This window comes from Euprymna scolopes, chromosome 10 (genome assembly GCF_053919585.1).
Source record: "Euprymna scolopes isolate OS-2025 chromosome 10, ASM5391958v1, whole genome shotgun sequence".
Taxonomy (NCBI): Eukaryota; Metazoa; Mollusca; class Cephalopoda; order Sepiida; family Sepiolidae; genus Euprymna; species Euprymna scolopes.
Window position 1 is genome coordinate 120,106,956 of NC_136491.1, and position 24,263 is coordinate 120,131,218.

Below are 24,263 nucleotides of genomic sequence, written 5' to 3' on the forward strand. Positions count from 1 at the left end.
GTATGATTAACTTCTTCACATTCACAAGAGATTAGCACGGTTTTGTATTAATACTCCAATCTGGCCATAGTATCATTAATCGCTTCATTCCTGTTTTTAGGCGGTTAGGCCTCTCCTACTAGACTCACAGTGCTACTGTGCCAGAAGAGAGCGATTAAGAAGAGAGAGGATTCCAATGGCAATAGGAAGATGGTCATCTAGCTTTCTGGTTCACAGAGTCAGTCTGTTGAGTCGATTATTCACAATCGTGAAGGAGACTGCATTAATCACTTGGAGCCTTTATGATCGGCTTAAAACTTTTTGTCTTACATCTGAAATTGATAGTGTGACATAATAATTTTGTTCTTAAGTAATATTATATTAAACTGAGTGTGGCGACCTCCGGTAATCAACAAATCATATCTTATTTCAACTTTTTCTTCTATGACCGACGGTAATTTATTTCATACCTGCTTTAGACTGTGTCACGGTCCTAGGCGCGGAAAACGCCATGGGGAGAAAAATAAGACCTAATGAGGCGGACGTAAGTCGTGCACTGGGCGTAAGTCCATGGCAAAAACGGAGAATCAGACGACAGCAACGTTATGGAGTGGTGTCGGAGGCATCGGGTGATGACAGACTATTTTTGCAAGGCCGGACACCATGACATGGGGGCCGTGATGGCGCGTAAGCGAGCATCAAGGACAACGGAGAGAGAGAGAGAGAGAGAGAGAGAGAGAGAGAGAGACAGACAGACAGACAGACAGACAGAGAGGGAGAAAGACAAGGGAAGTCTGAGTTCGCTAATTGGAAGTGATGGCTGTGTTTTTTTTGGGGGGGGGTTCTTGACTCTGACTTGGCCCCTCTTGGCTCGTAGAATCAGAGGCGATGAAGCGAATGCAACTTTTAAAATGCTACGCGGTCGCGTGTCACTGCAAGTGGAAATAACATGCAAAAGAAAAAGGACATTCCCCCTCCCCACGCGCGGTTAACTGAAGAATCACCAAATTGGATTCGCATGAGAAACAGGTATGTGAATTTCTCTTCATCTATCCCACCAAAAGGACTTTTATGTTGTTTTGCAACCCGGTAGATTAATCGACAGGATTTTATCGGCGCAAATGCTTTTTGCTGCGTTCATTTCTTGATTATTGTTTTTGTTTTTATATAAAAAAAAGGAAATAAAACCCCACAATATATATATATATATATATATATATATATATATATATATATATATATATATATATATATATATATATATATATATATATATTTCTGCCTCCTTGCATATTATTGTTACATGTTGAATTTTTGGTTCGTATTTGTGCATGCTTTGCTTTTTACCGTTTTAATTGGAGATCCGGGAAAATTAAGTGGACAATTAAATTTGCCAAAACCCAACTGGAGTTGAGCGATGAGCTTGATAGGGAACCAGTCAAGTGGCTGTCTTCAGTGGTAAAGTCCCTTACTCTTCTCTAAGCCGACGCGCGCAGAACGTCGTTATCCTGGAGAAATATTATACTGGTGCACGCATGATTCTAAGTCCGTGTGCTGGGGTCAAAATTACTTCTGTGCCTTTAAACCCGGACCAAGGATGTAATAGCTGCGAGGAGTAAAAATCGTCAGGCAGCCTTTGCTTTCAAAGGAAAAATAATACGACAAAGATCATGGTGAGAGAACGATAGATTTATTGAATCGCACTCATTATTATTATATAGTAGGTTAAACATTATTGGCTCATAGTTGTGATTGCATCATGGACAGAAAGCGAGATAGGCGACAACTTTTAACATTACATTGTTTATTAACGCGTAGTACGTGTGTCTCCTTGAACGCTTATTTCAAGAGTTCGATATCCTTTCCAACCAGAATTTTCTAATCTTCCTATGACGTCATTTCGCCCTTAATAACGGTTAATAGACGCACTAATTAATATACTCACTAATTAATATATGCGCAAAGTAATACATGCATTAATTAATATACGCACTAAGTAATATATTCATTAATTAATATACGCACTAAGTAATATATGCATTTATATATGTACTAGTAAACTTGCCTACCCGAATAGATAATATTTGAATCAATGTGCAGCCCAAAACGATTTCCCAAACTCTAAGTTCTCGACCGTTTGGTGGTATATAAATGGAATGATACATCACAGCTTTGGTGAAATAGTGACTGCTAAGAAATATTTTCAGCAAATCGATGACATCGCCAGAAACTGCAACATATTTGTTTTATGAAATCCGCTCTAGACAAGGCATGAAGCCACTTGATGTCAAAAGCTAAAAAAGGAAAATTACTACTTCATGGTCACACAGTAGCCAAAAATAAGTTTTAGATAGATTCTGGCTCAGAAAACAGCAATTCGTCCCAATTCGTCAGAAACCTCGCTCATGGAAATGTAAGGACTTAAGGACAACATAAGGGAAGTGAGAGTTATGAGGTTGCTGAAAGTAAACTCAAGATCAACTTTATAATCGCCTGAAGTGCGTCCAACATTGTTCAACACAAAATGATAAGATGTTGCTGCATGGAAATGCTCCAGCACACGTCTCATATATGACTATCTGTAGAAGAGCCAAGTACGTCCTAAAATGGAGTACCGTTGACACATCTGGACAGGAACTGCCCGGCGCACCCTACCTTGTCTTGATAAAGTTCAAAACTGGCATCAAAACCTAGTATGTGATGCCCTTTTCTCCTTTATGCAACTTCTTTCTACAGAAGAGACGTTTCGAGACTGTCTCTGCTCTATCGTTATTTTCATGACAAGTGCTCGTCTGAGCTCCGATTTATGGCCCTCTCCTTGCAAAACTTTCACAAAACAACACTCGACTAGCTACAATTACTATCAACAATTTCCCCCATTCTCTATCTGTGCCTAAATCTAAACGCAGATTCCATGAACAAAGCTGCTTTCCTAGAACTGCCCACCTATTGAACACTGTTCCGCTAGCCTGCTTTCCGGCCGATTACAATATAGTAGCATTCAAGTACAGTGTAAACAAGTTTTTGTTGAGCCGTCCCCTTAAATAATCCAAATTCTACCATATCTACACCATTAACGATTACTAACAACCACTTTACATTCATTAACCTTTATCCTCGTGTAGCCTTCGGACCTTGATAAGTGATGACTTCTTTGGAAAAAAAATACTTCACTTAACAACTCTGGCTGTTATTAACCACCGTATTTACTGGGTTTCTCCACAACTGACTACTACTTTTTCGAGCATTTTTTTTCAGCGAGTAAAAGTTTATAAAAATGCGACCTAAAATTCTTTCCGAAAGTTTGTCGAGTGTCGTACTCGTACGTCGAAATTTTCTCTAACTGGAGCATATAAATTTGTTTTACTCTGACAAATATGTGAAATACTTGATTCTATTTTTAACTTAAAAAATTACACATTCAAAAATTAAGATCAAACGAGAAAAAACATCTATTTCCCGTTTTGTTTTGTTGTTTTGTTTGTTTTTGTTTGTTTTTGTTTATTTTTTTCTTCCTATTATCTTGTCACATGGAATGTCGGTATTTCCTTATCGATCTGGCAAAAGTCCTACTTAGCCAATGTGTGGTATCTTACGTCCTATCGATCGTCATCCAAAGTTGTAACCCTGACAATCATGTCCCGTACTCCCGCCTTACCGCTGCTGCAAAACAAAACAATTAATGTTTATTTTTCCAAGGCTTTTTTATCCAGAAATATTTCTGATTCGAAGCTGAAATTTACAAATGACCAAATTAGAAAGGAAATCCCTTTGTCATGACTGCCAAGGTCGAATACGATTTTTTTTTTTTTAGTTGAGGATTAGATGTGTCGGTGACTAGATTGGTCAAGTTTGGCTTGTTTGTGCTGACGAAATATCCACCCTTTTAAGATTATTTAATGTCAAAGCAATATTTATTGTAAATAATTTATTGTATACTAGCAAGGTCCATGTCCTGACATCGCCCGAGTGGACTATAAAAGAATGATTTACTTATTCGTATTATTTGTTGCAATATTTTTAATATAATGTGGATATGATTACAGAAAGTTGCAAGGTTCTACTTATAGACACTGACGATTACAGCTGACTAATCAAATGGAGTCACGTTCTGCTAGCAACCATTCAGAAACCAGAATTACTCCATAAAAATATTTAATCTTTCAGCATTCCCGCGCATAATTCTTTAATGTCCACACGAGAAAGATCTGTTGCTCTTTGCTTGCAAAACTGTAAAGTCCGAGACTTATACAGGACAGTTACCCACCGAAAATTTCATCACCAGAACTTGTACAGAATAGCTACCATCAGAAACTCCTCTGAAATTTATCATGGCTTTTAATTCAAGAATTCGGACTACTGATAAGTTGATGGTTATTTTCACAATGTTTCGGTCGATGTAATCTCAAATCTTCTTCATAGGTATCTCGTTGAACTCTGGAATCTTTCAGTTCAAACTCAGGGATCTTTCTGTCGAACTCGGAAATCTACACGGAATTTCGAACGGAGCTCTTTAATTCACGGGGGTAGCATGTTCTCGTTCCGTCAAGTGGGTACAAGTACCAAGTAATTCGCAATTGTAATTTGAGTGGCGCCCTCACTGAGGAATGACCTAACAAGCCCTAAAAATGTGTAGCTTGCAACAAAATTTTACCAATTATTTTATCCACTATGCCAAGTGCCCTTGTAAGATTCAATGTTACATCGACCGTTATATTGTAAAAATAACACTTATGGTGAGAATAGAAGTCGGAATGATGCAAATAATATGAATTATCAATCCTCATCTAAAAAATTCAGAGATTTTATATAACTAGTAACAAATTATACATAACTAACAACATATTTGATATAACTAGCAACAGATGTTTATATCTAGCAACAAATTGTATATAACTAGGAACACATTTATATAACTAGCAACAAATTGTATATCACTAGCAACGGATTTTTTTATAACTAAAAATAATCAGCCATCCATCCAGCGCAGCTGCAGCCGAGATTGAACTCACTACATGAGTTTGTAGTGTAATTCAAATCTTGTTGGTAGCTGAATACCTTATCCTTCGCCAGGGCTATCAAGGGTATTTTTTATCGTGACGCCATCACTAGATGGGGTGCCAATCACGGCTTAAAAGCGTCCCATCTACCCTCTAGAGAAGGATAGACCGCGCAAGTTTCTCAACCTAGTATTTTACCTCGCGGTACATACAGCGCCTCGCCTCCCCAAATGGTCACCCATCTGGTACTGGCCAGGCTCAACGTTGCTTAACTTCGGTGATCTGGCGAAAACCGGTGTGTGAACGTGATTGTGCCGTATAACTAACTAAATAAATAACAGATTGTATATAACAAGCAGCAGATTTGATATAGAACCGGACGTAGACACACAGTGGGGAAATTCGCCTGTATATGTGTTCGTTTTAGGCATTTCCGATCACAGAACGCCAAAGAAAGTTCAACAGTAATTCTGATCACCCAGAATAACTCCCACAACACGAAAGCTTGGCCTTGCTCGTTTACATGGAGACAGGGCTTGGTGAAGGATTCTTGTTATTCTGTTTTAACAAGAAAAGTCCGCCAATCCAGGGAGATAAGTGTGGCCACAAGCTATGTTGTGATTTTTTTTGTTGGTCCGCGGGCCACAGCCCTCTCCCGGCGCTGAAATAGACACTCCTTTTCCGATAGATGTTTCCTAAAAAATAGCAAGCTGACCGTTCCGTCCGGTAGCAATGTTAACAACCTCGCAGAAGTAGAAGTAAAAACTCCAGTCATTGATTTTTTTAATATAAAGTTATATTAACAGAAACTATATAACTACAGAGTTCTAATATAACACAGCTGTGCAAAGACGAGTGTATAGATGGATGAAACCAAATCATTTCAGAGTCCATAGTTCAACACGTGTCTATCATCTGCGACCGACAGCGTTTCCACCAGGAGAGACAGCCGTCCATAATTTCGAAATACACTTTTGGTAACAAACACGAGTCGGTCGACGGTTAGTTTAAGGACTGGTCAGCTACAGCGATCTCATGCTTTCTTTCTCTCTTTATTTTTCTGTCGGCTTAGCAGTCAGGCGACTGGTCACAGTGAGACTGACGTGGATAGAGGTGGAATTAACAAGCGCTAAAATTCCATTTAGCGCCCGTTCACGATTAGGGAGTCAGGAAAAAACAACTTCTATTCCCTCGAAATGTATTGTTTTCTTAGCAAAACAATGTTAGTATTAATGTATTATTATCAATCCTAAATCCGCTAACTGAAGCTATTTTTTCTTGTGATGGGTAGTGTCATCGACCAAATAACTAGCAACACATTGTATATAACAAGATTCTATATAACTCGCAACATATTGTATATAACTAGCAATAAATTTATATAACTAACAATAGTTTGTGTTGAAAATCTTTTACTCCTCTCCCCGCACTAATCGGATCCTAATTGATCATGAGCACAGGAATATAGGGTGACCCCCCAAATAAACAGAGGACATTCAATTGTTTTCTGAGCATTTTACAGTCAACGGAGAAAAAAGGCCAAAGACCCTAGTGTTTTGATGTGATGTTTTGAATATAATAAACTAGTTATGACCAAAGTTTCATTTCATTCGGACAAAACACTAAGAAACGAGGCCTAATTAGAGTTGGGGCCCGTTTTTGGGGCGGGGGGGTCACCCTGTATAATATAATAAGTTATATAAAATTTATTGTTAGTTATATCAAAGCTGTTGCTAGTTATATTTATTGCTTGTTATAACAAATATGCTGCCTGTTATATACAATTTGTTGTAAGTCATATAAATTTTTGCTAGTTATATAAAATATGTTGCTAGTAATATTTATTGATAATTATATCAAATATATTGCTTTTTTTTTTATATATACAATTCCCTCGCAAGTTCTGCATACTTGTTTCGTTTTTCTGCCGTTTTGATCTTTACTCTATGGTGTGCTAGGATGGCAAAATCAACAATAGGCAGTCTTACTCTTTATTAATTATTATGACATCCAGTCTTTTTGCGTGTATGGATTTATCTGCTTGTATCTTCATGTCCCAAAGGGTTTTGTGGTTTTCGTTTTCCTACACTGTTTCTGATTTGTGTTTGAACCATTTATCAACATGTTCAAAGCGTAGTCGTCTGCAGAGTCCCAGTGTACTGCCTTCCCCATGCAATCGTGCTTGTTCTTATATACCGTTTGCTGCATTCAATTATTATGTGCTTTATTGTTTCGTCTCTCTACCCACAGAGTCTACATTTACTATTTCCTTGTTTTATCTATTTTAGCTTTAATGTGGTTAGTTCTAATTACGTTTTTCTGTGCAGCCGTGAGTAGGGATTTTGTTTCTGTGTTCATGTGCCGTTTTCTTAGCCACATCCAGATGCTTTCATGGTTCTCTTCTTTTGTTATTCTCATAAATCGTCCATGTAGTTTTTTTTCTTTTCCCCCTTACTAGTAGTAATAGTATTAGTAGTAGTAGCAGTTACTCATTAGGAGTGTGAACACCACAATAACATGTAATGTTTCCTGGAATCTAAGTGACAGCAAGCTTCCTGATATATCCAGGACTATCCAACTCTTTTGATAATTGTTGTAAATCGCTTTGCGTTATCGCAACTGCCATTTATTATTCATGTTCCTTTGATAATAATCTGTGGATTTCTCGCTTTATTTTTTAATTTTATTACCATTTTGTTCAAGCTAGGCATGGGGCATCCCATCGGATGCAAATCATTCACTTTCCCCATCTCATAGATTTCAACCGTGAATTTTTTTTTAAAAGATTCTTACCGTCCCTTTAAATGCAATTGTTTGAATCTCTCTTTCACTTGGTTCACCGGGTATATTCACCAGATAGTTTTTGAAATTCTTTTTCATGCTCCTATAATTATTGCAATGATGAAGATCTTCATAAGAATCTCGTTTCTTCTCGTTTCGTGCATAAGACTTTGGTATTTAATTATCTTTTCACTTTCATCTCTGTTTAACCCGGCATCATTGGGACAATAACTTCTACTAAGGTTGCTTCTTTTTCTTTCTTGTCCGTTTTCAAATTACGTAGCTGTAAAAATTGCATAGTCATAGTGGATGCTGTATAGTTTATTTCCAACAGTACTTTCTGGTATATATCCCCATAACTTGCTTCTGTATTCGATATTTAACTTTTTACAGATCGTCCAGTGGCTGGGTGAATTCACACAGAAAATATTTGACACGCTGTTGGTTAGTCCGTTCTTCCAGTTTTTTTTTGCAATGGAAATTCTTGGTATATTTTTGTCGACACGTTTGGGCTATTTTTGTAGCAGACATGTTTTCTGATTGTCTCATTTGTAAGACAGTTTTGGCCAAAATGTTTGGCCAATTTTAAGCAGATATAGCCCAGCAGACACTTGTTTTCTGTACAGTATCAGCATTTTCTGTGTTTTAGTGTCTAGTCTATTTTTTGGACAGTCAACAATGCCAAACCTTTATGTTATCACGTGCATGGTTAGTTGGTTAATGGCAGTTATTTTGTTTTTGTCTGTAAGCTCTCTTTTACAGATTTTCTTATCATGGCGTATATATTTACTGCCAATTTTTCTCTCATCTCGGCATGCTGAATCTTTCTCTTCTATGCCAAGATATTTGCATTTTTTTCTGCTTTTCTGTGTCTTTGATATCAGATCTTGGAAGTTATGCATTACCTGCAATTGTTAACTTAAGTCAGCTTCTAAGCTGGCATACAGATTGAGATCATCCATGAAGAGCAGGTGCTTGACTTTTTTGTTCGAGTATTGTTGGCGGTCCTGATTCAGGTTGTAGATACTCCGGGTTTTGTTGAGTAGCTTGTTTAATGGATCTATCGTTAGGTAGAAGAATAAAGGAGATAGGCTATCCTCTTGGAAGATTCTTCTTCTGAGCTTCATGTTAGGGATTTTTACAGTTCTATTAGTGTGACTTAATGCCATCGTTGTTTGCCACATTTTTTATATGTACAACTACTGTCTCTTTAATTACTGCATGGGTTTTATATAAATCAAGGCACCACAGTAGCTACATGCGGGGCATAATACCATATGCCTTTTGGCAATTAATCCAAGCCATACTTAGTTTCCTTTGCTCTTACAGTCCTTAAGAATGGTCTTATTAATCAACAACTAACCTTTGGTGCCTAAACACTTTCTCCTGCACCCTGCTTATTCTTTTTTCAAGTATGCTTCAGAGGAGAGGTATTGATAGAGGCTGTGTGCAACCAGATCAATGAAAAGCTTGGAGGTCGCAGTGAGATAGTAGATAGGTCTATACTTAGTAGGGCGTTGAGTTTCTCTCGTTTTTGGTATTAAAGTTGTATCACCTTTTAACAGTCATGCTGGTGTGAGCTACTCACCTCTTAGTAGTCTGGTAAAGCGACTTCTATAATAACTATGGAGTGTTGTTAGTTGCTTAAGCCAGAAATTAGGTATGTTTCTATGCCAGGCTTTTTGTAATTCTGGAACTCAGTCAGCATTTGTTTTGCCATTCCAGCTGTTATGTCTGGTTCTGACATTACTGGTTTGTTTCATCTAAGATCCATTGGGCCTCTTCGTTGTAGATATCTTTATTTTCAGAGAGAGGATGTGAGATAAAAGTACAAGGAACAGAGATAATATAGAAACGATGAAGTCGTCAGTTTGTTAAAAGCACTAGAAGTTCGAAAAATGGCCTGATAAGATATGCTTAAACAATTATTATCTTCTCACGCTCTCTCTCTCTCTCTTTCTCTCTCTCTCTTTCTCTCTCTCTCTCTCTCACACACACACTCTCTCTCTCCCTCTCCCTCCCTCCCTCCCTCTCCCTCCCTCTCTCTCCTTCTCTGTAACTCACTACTGGTAAGTTATTTGAAACAATGAACAAGGCGAATAAACCTCCTCTATCTTCAACAGCTTTGTCTTAGCACATTTTTGAGATAGGAAAGCACAACTTTGTAGGCAGCGTTTCCTCAGTCTAACAGGATCACATAGGAGGCGCGTACATAAGCATAACAAAGTGGAAGTATAAATTTGTATCTATGACATAAGGTTGAAACGAAAGAATATAATCTTTCTTTTTAAACTACTAAACATCACTAGAAAACATTTCATTTAACAAAAAGACTATTTTTCTCTTTTACTTTTTGTTCGGCTGTCTTAGTGAATGAATATGATGTCCATAGGATGATTTTCGTCTTAGAGCATCGCTGACAATGCAATCCTATACATTCTAAAGATGAATTCTCACATTCATGAATTTATACATGTGTGTGTTACTATAATAAGCACCGGCGAAATGGGTATCGGATTAATTTCATTGGACACATTACAACAAAAAAAAAACGAGAGGGGAACTATAGTTGCACAAAGCGCATGATAAGAAAACACTTATTCATTCTTGTTGAGGGGTCTATTGGTCGGCAATCAAAAACATCTCCCGACTGTAAATTTTTTTCCAGTTTTTTGTTGTCTCCACAAAAAATACGCTCAACATATATATTATGAAGTATGAAAATTAAACTAAAAATACAGTTAATAAAAATATACCGTTAGATTAAACATGAAATTTTCATCTGATTGGTAAGTTATTGACTGTATTTTTATTTAATGTTCGTTTTGTTTTTAGGGAATACCGAGAGTGCACATCGCGGTTAATGTCAACCTTTTTTTTTTTTTTTTTCGTTCTAACCTAATAGATTTGGTCGTATTTTTGGATTGAACTGAAATATGCTTTAAAATAATATAAAGCGCAAGACAAGTATTCAGGTGGATAGAAAAGTAACTTTTCTTGCCTTTGGTAACATTTGTTTAATAGTTTAAAAATATATTTGCATATTAGAGGGATCGCCGCATTAAGAACGACTAATCAGGGAGGACAGCAAGTTGAGTGTTTGGCAGTTGAGACAACACACTGAAGTTAAGAAATTGTGCAAATGATGGCATCAGTGAAAGGGAGTGCTGTGAGTTTTATTTATATTACATTTATTTGTTGCTTATTTGTTTGTGTGCTATTGTCCCCCCCCCTTTTTGTTCAGTTTAGAATTACTAAACAAACTAAATCTTACATTTCTTTTTCTTTTCAGTCCGTTTTACGGAAACCTGAAGAATTGGCGCGTAGTCATGGCCGAAGGTGACTTAGACTCAAATGATGGAACAGAAGTTTATCGCAAATTATCCAGAATAGTCAGCGTAAGTTTTCTCTCCTTTTAAAATCTTTCTCACGTATTAACTTACTTACTGTCAAAGAAAAAGAAAGGGCGGCATCAAGGAAGCGATGATTAGCTACTCTATGAGCAGCATTCTAATTGAGTACAAAATAGCTGAGAAATGGCGCATCAGCACTTCTCGGTAGGGTTGCTATGGACAACCAAACATCCACATTCAGCAAAGCGATAAAATACTACTTCAAAGGGTGCACTTTCTAGGACCGCGCTTAACCATATCTTAACTAAAAAAAAATAGTGTGTGTTATTGTCAAGGAAGTCTCGACCCTGTCGGACTGAGTGGCGATAATAGATCGTCGGCGATAATAAAAACAGCTGTAAGGAGACAATTTCAAATTTACCTGACTTACCTCCCCTTTCCAACAAGAACAAAGTGTGGTTTGTTTTTAACTTGGGAAAAATACTGTTTCTTAAGATGGGGAAAATTCAGGATTGAGGCAAAAATTAAAATTGCTTTAGTATAGACTGATTTTTCTGCCTCTTACGTGAGAACAGAACAGATACTGCACTGTAAGAACAGCCCATAATGGCGGACTTGTTTCATTGGTAAATAGAATTTAAAAAATTGCTGTTCAAATCGCTTTATAAATACAGAATTTTAAAAGAAGTGCGGATACATTCTTAAGATGCTTTCATATAATCTGCACGTTTACCAACAAAGATTCTATTTTAAATTGAACTATGACAGATAAAAGAAAAAATCTATTTTAACCATAAGTGTGACAGATAAACGAAAAAATCTATTTTAACCATAAGTATGACAGATTAACGAAAAATCTATTTTAACCATAAGTGTGACAGATAAAAGGAAAAATCTATTTTAACCATAAGTATGACAGATAAAAGAAAAAATCTATTTTAACCATAAGTGTGGCAGATTTACGAAAAAATCTATTTTAACCATAAGTGTGACAGATAAACGAAAAAATCTATTTTAACCATAAGTATGACAGATAAACAAAAAAATCTATTTTAACCATAAGTATGACTGATAAAAGAAAAAATCTATTTTAACCATAAGTGTGACAGATAAACGAAAAAATCTATTTTAACTATAAGTATGACAGATAAAAGTAAAAATCTATTTTAACCATAAGTGTGACAGAAAAAAATGCTATTTCAAACTAAAGTGCAACAGGTAAATGAAAGAGACGTAACATAGTGTGGATGCGCGTATGTAAATGAAAGCGAAAGGACATCACCGGTAGAGAGGAGATGACTATAAAAAGGAGAAAGAGAGCGGTCGCGGGAGTGACGGAGATAACGTTCGAAATCACGTGCAAGGTGTGAATGACGCTCGAGAAGACGATCATGTAGGGGACATCACAGCGGTAACGAGAGAATAAGGACATAAATGATGATGCTACAAAAGGCGAGTTGGAGTTATTTCCTATTCTTTTTCTTGGTCTCCTTTGCGACTGAAGCTACACACAACACGTGTTAGTAGGCTGACAACGTTACAGAGGAATTTAAAACTTAAACGTGGCAGATCACAGAAAATGCTATTTCAAACTTAAGTGTGATAGACCAACGAAAGATCAATTTACAACCTAAGCGCGGAAGACCCACGAAAATACTATGCTAGACCGACGGACAGACGTACAGATACAACCTTTTATAAATATATGTTGATTCATATTTATAAATAGTATTTCTAAAATCTAAGCGCGATAAACGGACCAAAACAAAGATTTTCTAATAGCGATACTGTGACGCATCTGAAATGAATGCTTGAATTCAACTTACGCGTTTAGCGATAAAAATGACAGACCGACCAACGGACAAAGTCTCTCGTAAAAATGCAAGGACGCAGCGAAAGTGGCGTTGTATTTCCTCAAGGCGAAAATCAAACTTCAGTTTCTTAAACGTGCGTTCATGAAAAAACATTAAGTACTGAAGCTGCAATTTGCCAAGACACAAAAAAGAAAGACACTTTTCTCAAGAATACACATCAAAGGCTGTAAATGACGAAGTTCTCTCTGATTCTCTCTCCTCTGATCTCGAGCACGTGGTTCAGTGGGGGAAGATGTGGCTAGTTACCTTTAATGCATCCAAAACCAAACTCCTATCCTTACATCATCAACGCTCTGATCTCCAGCTGGCATCAATTGTGATGGACGGCTCTCGTCTGGGTGAGGCCCCGTGTATTGACAAGCTTCTGGGTTTGACCTTTACTCCTGATCTGAAATGGAACACGTACATCAAGTCTGTTGCCAAGGTCGCTGGAAAGATGGTGGGATCCTTCTACCGCTCCAGAAGATATCTCACTACTGATGCAATTCTCTATCTATATAAAAGCCAAGTACGGCCAAGGATGGAATACTGTTGCCATATCTGGGCAGGAGCTGCCAAAAACAGCCTATCATGCCTTGACAGAGTACAAAATAGACTTCGTGGTTTAGTGGGGGATGCCCTTTTCTCTACCCTGCAACCTCTCTCCCACAGAAGAGACGTTGCGAGCCTATCCTTGTTTTATCGTTATTTTCATGGCAGGTGCTCGTCTGAACTCCAATCCCTGGTCCCCCCTCGCCAATCTTTCACGAAAAACACCCGTCTAGCTGAATCCACTGTGAAAAATTTCCCCCACTCTATATCTGTGCCTAAATCAAAACGCGGATTCCATAAACAAAACTTCTTTCTTAGAACTGCACGTCTGTGGAACTCTGTTCCGTCTGCCTGCTTCCCTCCGGACTACAACTTGGATGTCTTCAAGTCTAATGTTAACAAATTCCTAATGAACCGCCCCCTTAAGTAAACACTTCATCAAATCTCCTCACTAACGTAATGTACTTGCAATAACCCTTATCCCTGAGTGGCTTCCGGGCCTTGATAAGTGGTGATCTCTGTTAAAAAAAATAAATAAATAAATAAATAAATAAAAAATAAAAATAAAAAAGTTGTGTTCAAAATGTATCTAGACTAGGCTTTTTTTTTCAGTTTGCAGAGACAATGGATACCTCCTATGAAGGTGCTTGAGCAGGGACTCTATAGTTAAGCAAGGGTTACGCAATCCTCGTCTGCATCTTTCTTGAAATGACATTGCCGGAGTCCAGTGGTAAGGAAAAGTACAGGACAACCGGAAACAATGTACTATAAGGCATTTAGAAAGACTTTGGTGATCGTCGAACGTGTGATCCTGAATGGGCTTCATACAGAACTATAACCCCTCTCCGAGTTTCATTTGTGGGCTTATCTAAAAGGTAATGCTTATCGAAATACTTCTCAGACTATCCCTGAGCTGAAGGTGGTCATTAACAGCTAAAATCAGCCGTATTCAGATGTGCTTGCGAAGCAGAAGGCTATATTTTTTTTATCATATCATTAAACGGTGATAAAATACTCTTGGACATTCATAGCTAAAAGCTGTTGTACAAGTCAGTCATAGACTGACGTGTACTTGTATCAAATATGGTTGGATGCAGAAAGGATTGCGAATTTTATTAACGATTTCATTTATAGTATTAGGAGATTACGCCGTATCATACTTTAAGGTAAATGCAAAGACGGACTATTTACTAAGAACATTATAGGATCAACCTTGTTCTGCAAAGATTTGTTTAATATCCGTTTAAATCCAATAGTGTACCTAATTACGTTTCTGATTTGTTTTAGATGGGGATTGGTTATTCGTATTATTTGAATTCTTCGGACTATTGTTCTCATCTTGAATGTTATTTTCACAACGTTTTGGTTGATGTAACCTTCACAAGGACGCATGGCGCAGTGGTTAGAGTAATTGGAAAATATCAATTGTAAAAATTGATATTCTCCTGATGTTGAATTCTCAGTGTGGGCTATTGAAAAATACAATTGCGAATTACTTAAGACCTCTATCCAGTTATGGCTGATGGAACAAGAACATGCTACTCTCGTGTATTAAATAAAAGGTTTCATTCGAAATTCCATTCAAATTCCGTTCCCGAGTTCGACAGAAACATTCCCGAGTTAGACAACATACACCTGGAGAAGGTTGGAGGTTACATCAACCGAAACGTTGTGAAAATGAAACTCCAAATGAGGACAGTAGTCCGAAGTACTTAAATAATACGTATCAAATTAATTATACCTTTTTGTATTTTCTTTGTTAATTTTCATAATAGATTTATCGAATCCAAAAATCGTAAACAATGATCCGCTCTGGTCCTCCGACCGAAAAATTTTTGTTAAAGTTTATTTACGCCAAATATTGTTGGATTGTCGAACGGACTATGAATTTCATTAATGATTCCATGGTTGACTGCCATTTTATTTTGAGGCAGAAGTGGAATTCTCTAGTATGATTATTTACCAAAACTCATATTGCATGTTTATATTATAATTAAATAGTTATTATTTGAGTTAGCTTCTGTTTTTATGAAATTTTCTGAGCTTAATACAAATGTTTGCAATTTGTAAAATTATAAAAACTTAAGAACAATTAATTAATAATTTTTTAATACTTTACTACAGAAAACGTAATTAATAAATTTAAGTTTTTTAAATCCTATTTTAAAAAAATAATCTGTTCAAGAAAAAAAACATGCATCTCTGGCCCTTAGCCAGTTATTTATAAATTAAGGAGTTTACAAAGTAAAAAAAAAAAGGTACTCATGCAGAGAGTGATCCGTGCGTTATTATTTAAAAAGCCATTCTTAACATGGGGAGGGAAGGGTGTTTTGTACCTATTCTGTACCTTACAATTGAATAAAAAAAAAACATATCATAAAACTTTAATTTTTTTTTATTAGATTTTCACCCCAAACAAGGCACATTGCCACTTTGGCGTAGGAGGCTACTATCAGGGGCAACAACTACTGGGGTACTATGTAGGGATTTGGGCAGCAAGATGTCGGTTCACGTTGCAATTGAACTTCTGCACGTCAGTACAGTTGGGGAAGCAGGGACCTGGAATGGAATTCCAAAGTCTAGCGGTTCTGGAGAAGAAACTACTGGAGTAGAAAGATCTTTTACATCTAAGAATCTCTACAGAGTGGGGGTGGGATTTTGCAGCCTGTCGGGTCTGTCGAGGGTGTTCACGTCGTGGGGACACAAGTGCTTGCAGTTTGTTAGAGCATTCACCATTAAAATTATTGTAGAACAGGCAGAAGGATGCAACGTTTCGTCGATGGGACAGAGGCTGAAGCTTAGATGCCAGTTCAGGGCCTATCAGATTTGCGACTCTCTTTTGAACCTTGTCAAGGAACGAGAGACTAGTAGCCGATGCACCCGCCCAAATATGACAGCAATACTCCATACATGGGCGAATGGTTGCCTTACAGAGGTACAGGATACTTTCAGGTGTTAGTAGTTTTCTAGCTCGGTAGAGAGAGCCCAACTTCCTTGCAGCGGCCCTGGCAATGCCTTCAATGTAATTGTTCCAACTCATGTTTCCTGTGAACGTTAGGCCAAGGTGTTTGAAAGATGTACTCTCAGATAAAGAGTCGTTGGCAGTTGCTATAGGTGGTAGAGAAGGTTTCTTGTAATTAAACGTGGAAATGCGATTTAAAGAATAGCGCGGATCACTCTCTGCATTAGAACCCCCCCCCCCAAAAAAAAGACAATATTAAACGTATTTATAGGATTCAAATTTTAATTATTGTTAAGATGTCCAATCGATTATATTGCACAATCGATTTTAGAAAAAATTACTAACCAATCAATTACGGCATGTTTTAGTGTCCCTGTAGCTTTTAATTTAAGTCCTAAAGTATATTAGTGAAATAACGAAATGGCTTTAAAGATCAAATTATGCAGCCAGTGCGCATCCATTGATCAACTTAGAATCTATCAATTGTTAAATAGAATTTGCTTTGTTTTCATTTTGTTGTTCTAGATTTTAATAAAAAGCATCTTTTATTTCTCACAGCATCCGGGTTACAAGCGGGCCAGCAATTTTCCAAACGATATTGCGATGTTACAATTAGACGAACCAGTGGAGATTAACGGTCGGAATGTTCGGCTGGCATGCCTGCCTCCTCTGGAGACGACAAAACTGTTTGGTCACGACAATTGTTGGATCAGTGGATGGGGAGATACGATGGGTAAGAAGAATCGACTTTAAGATTGTTTTTAACTTGCTAACATAACGAGATGTCCGAGGGTGACGATGGAGAAATATAGAGTGACATTATTGTTACATTTTCATGTATTGAGTGTAGAAAACTTTTATAAACCTATGTTGGTGTAATCGTATCCAGATTGTTGACAAACTAATCAGACGCCAATGACCGGTTCTTAATCATTTTTTTTTACAAAGAAAAGGAGTCACCACTTATCAAGGCCTGGAAGCCACTCGAGGATAAGGGTTGCTGAGTATACAGTGGTCAAGGGGAACATGTAGTAATCGCTAGTAGTGGAAATTTGGTAGCTTGAATCACGTAAGGGGTGGCTCATCAAGAATCTGTTAACGTTAGACTTGAAGACAACCATATTGTAGTCAGTTGGAAAGCAGGAAAATGGAACAGAGTTCCACAGTCATGCAGTTCTATGAAAGAAGCTTTGTTAATGGAATATACGTTTAGGTAAAGGCACAGATAAAGAGTGGGGGAAATTATTGATAGTGATTTCAACTAGACGAATGCTTTTCGTGAAAATCAGGCCAAGGAAGACCATAGGTTGGAGCTCAGACGAGCACTTGCCATGAAAATAACGATAAAGTAGAGACAGGCTCGCAACGTCTCTTCTATGGGAAAGAGGTTGCATGGAAGAGAAAAAGGCATCCCCACTAGGCTACGAAGTCTACTGGAAACTCTGTCAAGGCAGCATAGGCTGATTCTAACAGCTCCTGCCCAGATGTGGCAACAGTACTCCATCTTTGGACGTACTTAGCATTTATACAGGTAGAGAATTGCATCAGCAATGAGATATTTAAAAAAAAAATGTATTTGTCATGTTTTGCCCTCCTCGATCGCCAAACTTGAAAAAATGCTAGAGATGACATGTCTCGTTGAACGCTTTGTGACAAAAAAGTGGGTGATCATTTTACGTTAAATTTATATAGAAAAATGATCCCCCACTCTAAAATGTTAATTTTCTTTTTTTTTTTCAATATTTCTTCTTTCATATTATTTATAAAGGCTGTTTAAACGTATTAGACCGCCCCCCCCCCACAAAAAAAAAGATAATAATTTTTTAGGGGTTAAACAACGCTGTGTCACATCGTCAAAATTTACCTTTTTTAATTAGAAATTTAAGTTTGTAATCGATGAGATTAATGTGAAAAAAAGAAAAAAAAGTGTAAATTGTGGAATTTAGAGGGGGGCAGTAGATTTTTATTTATTTTTATTTTTTAGGTGTTAAACGACGCTGGGCCACATCGTAAAAAAATACCGATTTCTGCATAGCTGTTTAAAGAATAATGAAAACAAACAAATGAAATGTTCGGAAGTTTTTAGGGGCAAATAACTCTAAAAAAAGTTTTTAAAAAACTCGATGTTTGAATAATGATTCCAAATAAATTAAATTAAATATGTTATCGATATAATTATTGCTTAAAATTTATTAAATAATAATTTTAAACAGAATACTTAAAACAATTCTCTCGCTAGAAACATTAATTAAGATACTGCTATTTAATAAAATCAATTTTTCCTAATGTAATATGCAAATGACATGATCTCTTAATTGTATATTCTGCAAGAAGCATACTATATATAGAAATAAATGAAAGAGTAAAGTAAGGAAATGTTTGTATATATTAATCAAATTGTGAACAAACAAACAAACAGACAGGAATACGAATTTATATATATATATATATATATATTGATGAAGATAAAAAATAATCTTTGAACGGATGTGGAGCAATTAATAAATCGAATGATGAGAGTCCAAAGTTAAATAAAAATTTATTACATCAGCAGATCAATAAGAAAAAGGAAAAATAATCTTATGCAATGACATTTCGAAGCATCATGCATCTTATCAGAAGAGGAGAAAAGGGCAGGTTTATATATCTACAAAAAGTTGGCACAAGGATATAAGCTTAGAATTGAGATATAGATAAAACCAGGAAGAATGTGTAAAGTATGAATATTAGTTCATATATTATTTCTCTTTCTATATATATAGATATATAGATAGATGGGGGGGGGGGAGAGAGAAATAAAAAAAAAAGGAAACAAACTAAGTTATGTGTTCATCAACGTTTCGCCTTTATTTCGAGATTTCCTCTGGATGAATAAAATTAAGAAAACAAAACACCAGTACAAATATTTGAAAATATATTTTTATGTAATGAAATATATGACTCTGTTCCATTATTAGAGAAAGTAAAAATAGGACTTACTCTGCCGGTATGAAGTTTCTGAAACCAAACTTCTTTCAATGAAAAATTTTGAAATCTAATTAAATCTTATCCTCGAGTGACTTTTGGTCTTGGTAAGTGAATACATAAAAAAATTAACCTTTGTTTACAAATAATATAATCTAGTTTTATTATTTACATTATTCGGACTACTGTTCTCTTCCTGAGTATTATTTTCACAAAGTTTGGCCAATGTAACCTCCAACCTTCTTCGGGTGCATCTTGTTAGACCCTGGAATCTTTCAACTTAGGAATCTGCACTGATTTTCAAATTTAATCATGGGAGTAGCATTCTCTTGTTTCATCGACAATCACCAAATAGAAATCTCAAGCAATTCACAATTCTTGGTATTGCTCGCACTGTAGACTGAACCTTAAACTTTGTTGGGGACAGGATGGTCTGCTGTGTGATAGACGACCCCGTCCCCATGTGTATATAATGGTGTATGTATTTAATGGTAGAGGAATTGAAAAGACAAAAGGTCGCATAATGAAGACGAAAATATACCGTTATATATCAGTGAAAGAAATGCAATTTATTTACATAAATATACATGAAGGAGTGATAGAAAGAACGAGAGTTCGTTAGAATAAGAGTTAGAAAGAATGAGAGTTCATTGAAAGATGAGTAACGTTACTTGCGAGAGGCTGATGGTAGCCAGGAGCATTGTGGTGGCCCATTGCCACCGGACAGGTGTTTCTTACATCTTGACTGCTCAAAGGTCTGGCGCGAAAGAAGAAGAAATATAGGGAACAGGAAGTGGCGTAGTTAAAGGACGACAATCGAGTTAGGCTGGAAGTTTTCAACTCCCACAACTTTCAGACGAGTTTCAATGGGAACTGAATAATACCTAGTACTTTATCCATTACGCCACGGGTTTTTACATATATTAGATGCATATTCCCGAGTTCAACAGAAAGATTAACAAGTTCGACAAGATTAACCTGAAGAAGGTCACAGGTTACATCCATCGAAATGTTGTGAAAATAAAACTCAAGATGAGAACAGTTGTCAGAATAATCCAAATAATACAAATTATCAATCCTTATCTCAAAAATTCAGAAACATAATATAATCTGGGCTCAACGGTTCACATTTTGTCTTGTAACTACCGTTTTTGCTAGACTTATGTGTTCTGTGAGAGTTGAGGAGACAGACGGTGTTGGGTGGATAAATGAATTTTCTGTTCTTCCCTTGGGTTTTAATTATTTGGTTGAAGTCTCAATTATTCTCTCCTGAATGGATCGATGACAATGGAAATGGTAAGGAAAAACCGCACAGATGGCCAACGAATTGCACTGAATCTAAGGACACATAATCAATCGATACAGTGCAAATAAAGAGTAGTTCGATCGTGTAAAAGTGAGTTTCCATATATATATATATATGTATACTAGCTGGTATTATGATATCCGTTCGATGTACAGTGAGGGGTGAATAGAGATTAGTAGTTAATGCAAAAATGAGAACACATTTAACCCTAATCAACCGTGTATTTGGTATAAAGCACTCATTCTAAATCAATGGGATATAACTTTTTTCCTGTTTTTAACGGTCTAAAAATTATTTTAGTATATATATATATATATATATATATATATATATATAAAGTGGTAGCACAATTCCAATACGTTTTCCAATTTCTGTGCAATTTCAATATTTACTTTTAAATTCTTTTGGCGGGGAGTCGGATTACCGTAAATACCTGTGTAATATGTGCATATATTTTTTGGAAACGTAAAAAATGCACTTGTGAATATGGGTGTATCGATCAAGCGTCAGGTAATTGGTAATCGGCCTAATCAGCCACTTTGCTGATTAACTGTTAATCGGCAAATTTGTCGATTAATCGACCGATTACTTACTTTTTTCTTTCCTTACTTTTTTCTTTCCTTAAATTTATTTAAATCATTTCATCACTGCCAAGCGACTCATCAGATAGCTTTGACACATTAACATAGTAACTGCTAATTTAACTTGACATTTAATTAAGTGTCTGGTCACTATTATGGCATTTTGACTTTATTAACTAAAATTACAAAATGCAAAATACAATTTCCAATTCATAAATGATTAGATAAGAAAAAGAAATTACAAACTAACTACAGAGCACAGATTGTAATTCTTTAAGTGAATAACTAAAAGTTGAAGTTCTGCACCTGCTGCAGCTCTACTTCCTCTTCTTATTTTGCTGCCGGCCTCCTTTGCTCTCATAGTCTCTACAGTATTTAAAGTTGAATGCGTTTAAGTTGTAATGTAAAAACATTAGAGTTCTCAGGACACAGTCTATTCCTCATAGGTTCCTACACATTACCACGTGTGCTAAAAGCCGCTTACTCTCCACGGATGAAGGTGTTATGCTTAAATATTTTGAAGCCAGTTTCCTCAGCAGTGGTCTCCTGTGTCTTCTTTCACTACTGAAATGGATCATCACCTCTTGCAAGTAGTTGCGTAATAGTCAAGTTCTTTTGTGCACTTAACCATAGGGGATTTACTCCTTTGGAATTTAGATTGTGATTTTTGTATTTCTGTTGTAGTTGCAGTGTCCAGATTTAACTCGGTTTCTACCTGCTCTAAGTTTTCATTTGTTACTGTAGACTTATTCGAAGCTAATTCATCAAACAGGCTTGAAAGAGATACAGTTTTACTTTCACTTTACTCTGCTTGACCCTCAGAGTTTGAAGAAGTGTAACCTGCTGATTCTGCTTCATTATCATCAGTAGAAGATGTAGATGTAGAATCTAATTCTTAGTGTTTTCCATGTTATTCTTTTGAAATTTAATTTGAATCTTGGATGTAGAAAAGTAGACACAAGTTTTTATCATTTCGATAGGATGAAAATCTTGTTCATTGAAATTGAACATATCAGAAATTTTATCAACTTATAATGAAGTAAGTTGCAGTTGGAATTGTTTAAATTGTTCAACACTGGTAAGAATTCCACTAAAGTCAGAAATTAGATTGGACACCCTTTGAAAAAAATAATCTCAAAGCAAAAATTGTAGGTATTATCATCGATATGGTTGAAGTTCTGCTACTTGCTTTTTTAGTGATTTCTTCAAATGGACTTAATAACTAGACAATTCCACAGTGATAAGTCGTTAAGGTAGAAATCTTATAGTGTCACAAATTCTCGCATAAAAAAAATGAACGAATCTCTTATTAAAAAATTCCGGTTTATGTGAATCATTCTGCTTCACATATATTCCATGAAAAAGTCCTTTCTGATTAATGTTTACCAGTTAAAAATATTCTGTTATTCTGAAAAACAGCCAAGTTTGTTTGCTTATTTTAAAACTGCTAAACATTAATCAGAAGGGACTTTTTCTGGGCATTCTACACAAATCAGAAATAAATCATTTGTAAACAATCACAGCATTAACTTGAACAAAGCCAATACAAAAATCAAATTAAGATGTTAAAACAATAAAAAACAATAGTACTTATGCAGAGAACTTTTTGGAAACCCATTTCTTAACATGTGGAGGAGAGGGTTTTTTATAACTAGTCTGTACTTTCACCTAACCATTTAATAAACAAAAAGAAACGATTGATTTTTCTCACAAGTATTGAAGAAGGATAATTGAAGTTTTTTCTCTGTGTGTGTTTGACTGGGAAAGGGATTGAGAAAACAACCTCAAATCAGTGCCAAGCGAAGAATTCAACAGAATTACAAAGAAATACCAATTGTATAAAGAACTCTATCGTTGATAATACCCAGCTCTTTCTTTTATTAAAATTAAATTGATATTGAAGATGTACGTTTACTTAATTACATCGCCATGATAAACAAAGTGAAAACGCTACATAAAATTATCACATTTTCTTGAGGATACTATTTTAGAAATACATGGTGTAAAGACATTTAGATACGACATTCTACAATATGTATTGATTAGTCATGTAATATTCCAGATCTGTATCTTTTAATAGTTTTGATGATTTTGAAGTTAGTATATGTTTATGACAATTGGTACTTTATTTACGCCATCAAAATTGAATATATCAGCATATTTATCGACTTATAATTAAGTTGCAGCTGGAATTACTTTAAAAAAAATAGGCATAATAATCATTATGTATAGAATTATATTGAATGTTCATATTTACTGTTTTTTAATTTAGTTTTATTTGACGATACTTTAAAAATTGTCCGTCAGTGCAATTTTGCTATTATAAATGACGCAATGTTCACTTTTTTACACCTCAAAAATGAAGGCCAAAATTGAATTAGAAATAATTGTACTTTTACTTCCTACTGTCTTCTTATATTAGGAGTGATTAAAGCATCTTTTGTGACATTTTTACTCGTTACTTTTTTGTCAGTTAGTTTCAAAGTTGCCATATTGTAATTTACACATGTTCGTGCTTCTTCACCCTCAGCAGGGCAATGTATTCTGCTGATTCTGCTTTGTCATCAGTGGAAAGTAGATGCAGAATCCAATTTCAAATATGTTTTCTATGCCAATTTTTAAAAATTAATATTTGAATCGTGAGTTTAGGAAAGTAGACATATACAAGTTTTTATCATTTAAATAAGATGAAAATCTTGTTTTGATTGATAACCTGAATTGTTCAAAAATGGTAAGAAGGATTCCACTAAAGTCAGAAATACTAGAATTAGATTTGACAACTTTTGACAGAAATAACTTCAAAGCTAAATTTGTAGGTATTATCATTGATATTGTTGAAGTTATGTGACTTGCTTCTTCGGTGATTTCTTCAAATGGTCTCAGGAACTGGATATTTTTCAAACAAGTCACCATTGATAAATTTTATTAACAG

General features: G+C 35.8%; 1 protein-coding gene across 1 annotated transcript in view; it reads left to right on the forward strand.

The window, feature by feature from the left end:
* Window positions 1-24,263, forward strand: part of LOC145286247 (uncharacterized) — a 153,227-nt gene that overhangs the window by 106,646 nt on the left and 22,318 nt on the right. The window contains exons 3-4 of the mRNA XM_080135067.1: window positions 11,053-11,158; window positions 17,039-17,213. Coding sequence (XP_079991193.1) covers window positions 11,053-11,158; window positions 17,039-17,213 — 281 coding nt within the window. The remainder of the gene's footprint in view (window positions 1-11,052; window positions 11,159-17,038; window positions 17,214-24,263) is intronic.